General features: G+C 64.4%; 1 protein-coding gene across 1 annotated transcript in view; it reads left to right on the top strand.

The window, feature by feature from the left end:
- The window catches only part of PWP2 (PWP2, small subunit processome component), a 15,156-nt gene continuing 11,955 nt past the window's right edge, over window positions 1-3,201 (top strand). Inside the window, exons 1-6 of the mRNA XM_011376377.2 lie at window positions 1-133; window positions 496-595; window positions 1,232-1,375; window positions 2,170-2,305; window positions 2,578-2,804; window positions 3,100-3,196. Of these exons, the coding sequence (XP_011374679.1) occupies window positions 16-133; window positions 496-595; window positions 1,232-1,375; window positions 2,170-2,305; window positions 2,578-2,804; window positions 3,100-3,196 (822 nt within the window). The 5' untranslated portion in view covers window positions 1-15. The remainder of the gene's footprint in view (window positions 134-495; window positions 596-1,231; window positions 1,376-2,169; window positions 2,306-2,577; window positions 2,805-3,099; window positions 3,197-3,201) is intronic.

Here is a 3,201-nt window from a genome sequence, read left to right as displayed (position 1 = left end):
CACGAGGCCAACTGCATGGCTCTGGTTTTTTCTCTCAGCAACAAGTCCAACACTCTGCCCCTGGCCACTCGGTACAACGTCAAGTGTGTGGGGCTGTCCCCGGACGGCCGCCTCGCCATCATCGTCGATGAAGGTAACTGCTCTAGGCCAGGAGAGGAGACGGTGGCCCAGGGTGGTGACCGATGACATAGGTGGGGGGGGCGGGTGTGGGCGTCAGGTGAGACGAGGCTGACCCCAGGTCCTGCTGGCGGTCTCGGCCCGCACAGTCCTCCCCGCCGGGCGCGTCCTTGTCTGAGGCCCTGGCGTGTGGGCGCGTGTGGATGGGCGTGCCTGGGCCCCGCCCCTGCTCTGTGCCCCTGGCATCGGGGGGCTGGGCTTCATGAGCCAGGGGCTCGCTTTGCGGAGTCCTGCTGCCCGCAGTGGAAGCGCGCAGAACCTCACTGCGTTGCAGCTGCGTGCCGGTGGCCACGTGCTCGCTAATGTCGCTCCCTGCAGGCGGTGAGGCGCTGCTGGTCAGCCTGGTGTGCCGGTCCGTGCTCCACCGCTTCCACTTCAAGGGCTCCGTGCACAGCGTCTGCTTCTCCCCTGATGGCAGGTACGGGGCCCGGACAGGGCCAAGGCCCAGAGTCCCGCTCTGCAGGGTGGCACACAGGCGGCCCCTCCCCTCTCCCGCTCCAGGGCTGCTGTTCCAGCGGGTGTGGCCCTCCCAGGGCTGTGACGGAGCTCTGGGCTTCAGAGTCACAGTGAGGAGCATGTTTTGTGGGCAGGTTCAAGGCCCCAGGGGAAGAGAGCTTGTTCCCAGGTTGGTCACCCCTCGCTGGCCCAGTTGTGCGTTGGAGGGGCGGCTCCAGGTGCTGGCCGTGAGCCCACCCCTGTCCTACTCAGAAACCCCTTAGAGCGGCATGCAGGGCCCGCCTCTTCCTCTCGGTTGCACCCAGGGCTGTCTGAGCTTGTCCTGGCCTTGGTGCCTGGCCGGTGGGGCCTCTGCTCTGGGCAGAGGTGTGGCGGGGCCCGCAGGGTGTGTCCAGTTCTTCCCTGACTGTCCACCGGCCTCCTTTGGCCTGGATCCCTGTAGGAGAAGAAGGGACTCGGGGCGGATGAGAGGCAGGCCCCCAGCTTTGCCTGTCGTAGGAAACTGGCCTCAGAGCAGATAGGCTGTCCTCCCAGAGGCCCTGGGCTGGCCTCAGGCCTCGCCATTGTTCAGTATCAATGGCTCCCATTTCTGCCATAGGAAGTTTGTCGTCACGAAGGGCAACATCGCTCAGATGTACCACGCCCCTGGGAGGAAGCGAGAGTTCAACGCTTTCGTCCTGGACAAAACCTACTTTGGGCCCTATGATGAGACCACGTGCATTGACTGGACAGATGACTCCCGGTGAGGCCGGGGATGGGCCGAAAGGGACACCTGTACCCAGCTGCTTGCGGTGAAACGCGGGGTGACTGTTGTTGTACCCCGCAGTTTCTGCAGTGGCCTGTCCTGAGCCCCCTGGGGGCGGGATGCAGGGCGGGATGCAGGGCAGGCTCCCAGGGGCGGCGGGGGGAGTGGGTGGGTTGGGTCCACACCACCTGCCGTTGGCCACTGAAACCAGGGAGCAGAACCTGATCCCTGATGAACTCTGTCTCAGCGTGTGGGCCGAGTTCATGCCGCCAAGTCTGCGGAGCCGTGGTCGGCGTTGGCGGCTCCTCCCAGCCTGGGTGCCAGGATTGCCTGTCCTCTGAGGGCCAGCAGGCAGTGGTCAGCGGGACACAGTGGTCTCGCTCTCGGGGGACGGGGGTCTGTGGAGCAAAGGCGGGCTGCCCCAAGGCCAGGCCTCCCCGCTCTTCAGAGAGGCGGAGGCTGTTCCCAACGGGTTCTGTTTCTGCCATAAGCAGAGTTCGCTCTGATGGGGTCTCTGGTGGGTCGGGAAGGTGTGAGGAGCAGGCTCCCTAGGCAGCACTGAGGGCTCGTGGGTTAGTGCTCGGTGCTTCTCTGGCTGTCCCCTGCGAGAGACTGCTTTTTGAGGAAGGACAGTGACACACATCCACCGAGACTCCTGGTCCCAGGAGATGCACAGATGGATTCAGTCAGCACCCCTGACCTGTCTCCACGAGTCACCCTGGAGTCTGCCCTGGGCTTGGGGGCAGCACTGGCTGGGGGCCCCAGGGATGAGCTGTGTCCTTTCTGTCCAGGTGCTTTGCAGTGGGAAGCAAAGATATGTCCACGTGGGTGTTTGGGGCCGAGCGCTGGGACAACCTCATCTACTACGCACTAGGGGGACACAAGGACGCCGTGGTGGCCTGCTTCTTTGAATCCAGCAGCCTAGATGTACGTCCCTGCACCCAGGACCCCTGGAGTCACTGTGTCCTGAGTCGCAGCCACAACTAGGGTGCCGGGCCCTCCCCCCAGGTCCTCGCGGGTCTGCTGGGGACTCGGCAGTGGCCGTGGGTTGCCCGTTGGGAGTCATCCCTCCCACTGCACGGGGGCAGGCTTCGGCAGAAGGAGCGTGGCTAAGACAGTGTTCCTGTCTCGGCCGCCTGTGCTCGGTGTGGGCTGCGGATCAGGGTGACCCACAGCCACCTGTGTGTGTCTCTCTGCAGTTATACACGCTCAGCCAGGATGGGGCCCTGTGTGTGTGGCAGTGTGACACCCCTCCGGAGGGCCTGAGGCTGAAACCCCCCAGGGGCTGGAAGGCAGACCTGCTGCGGAGGGAGGAGGAGGGGGACGAGGACGAGGAGGACGGGGCGCAGGAGACCACCATCCGAGGGCAAGCCGTGCCGGCCACAGAAGACCAGCAGGGCAAAGTGAAGTACTCTCGGCTGGCCAAGTAGGTCCCCGCCCATCGGGATGAACTGGGGTGCTCCTGTGGGCTCTTGGGCCTCAGAGGGACCCGGGCCATCGGGTGAGGACCCAGAGGCACGGTGACCAGGCCGTTCCTCTGCAGGCTGGGGAGGCTTAGGAGGGCAGAGCCACGTGCACAAAGCAGCGGGGCATCCTCGGGGCTGAGGGGCAGTGCGGTCAGGGCTGCCGCCTGCGTGGCCCCTGGGTCCCGGGCGGGGCCGTGTGACCAGCCTAGCCCTCTGGTCCTCCTTCCACAACTGCACTTTCCCCTGTCAATGTAGGTACTTTTTCAATAAAGAAGGAGATTTTAACAACTTGACAGCTGCGGCGTATCACAAGAAGACCCACCTCTTGGTCACTGGTTTTGCTTCCGGAATCTTCCA

The sequence above is a fragment of the Pteropus vampyrus genome, unplaced genomic scaffold (assembly GCF_000151845.1).
Source record: "Pteropus vampyrus isolate Shadow unplaced genomic scaffold, Pvam_2.0 Scaffold296, whole genome shotgun sequence".
NCBI classification, from domain to species: domain Eukaryota; kingdom Metazoa; phylum Chordata; class Mammalia; order Chiroptera; family Pteropodidae; genus Pteropus; species Pteropus vampyrus.
The sequence above is the reverse complement of the archived record's forward strand: the minus strand, read 5'-3'. Positions and strand labels throughout refer to the sequence as shown.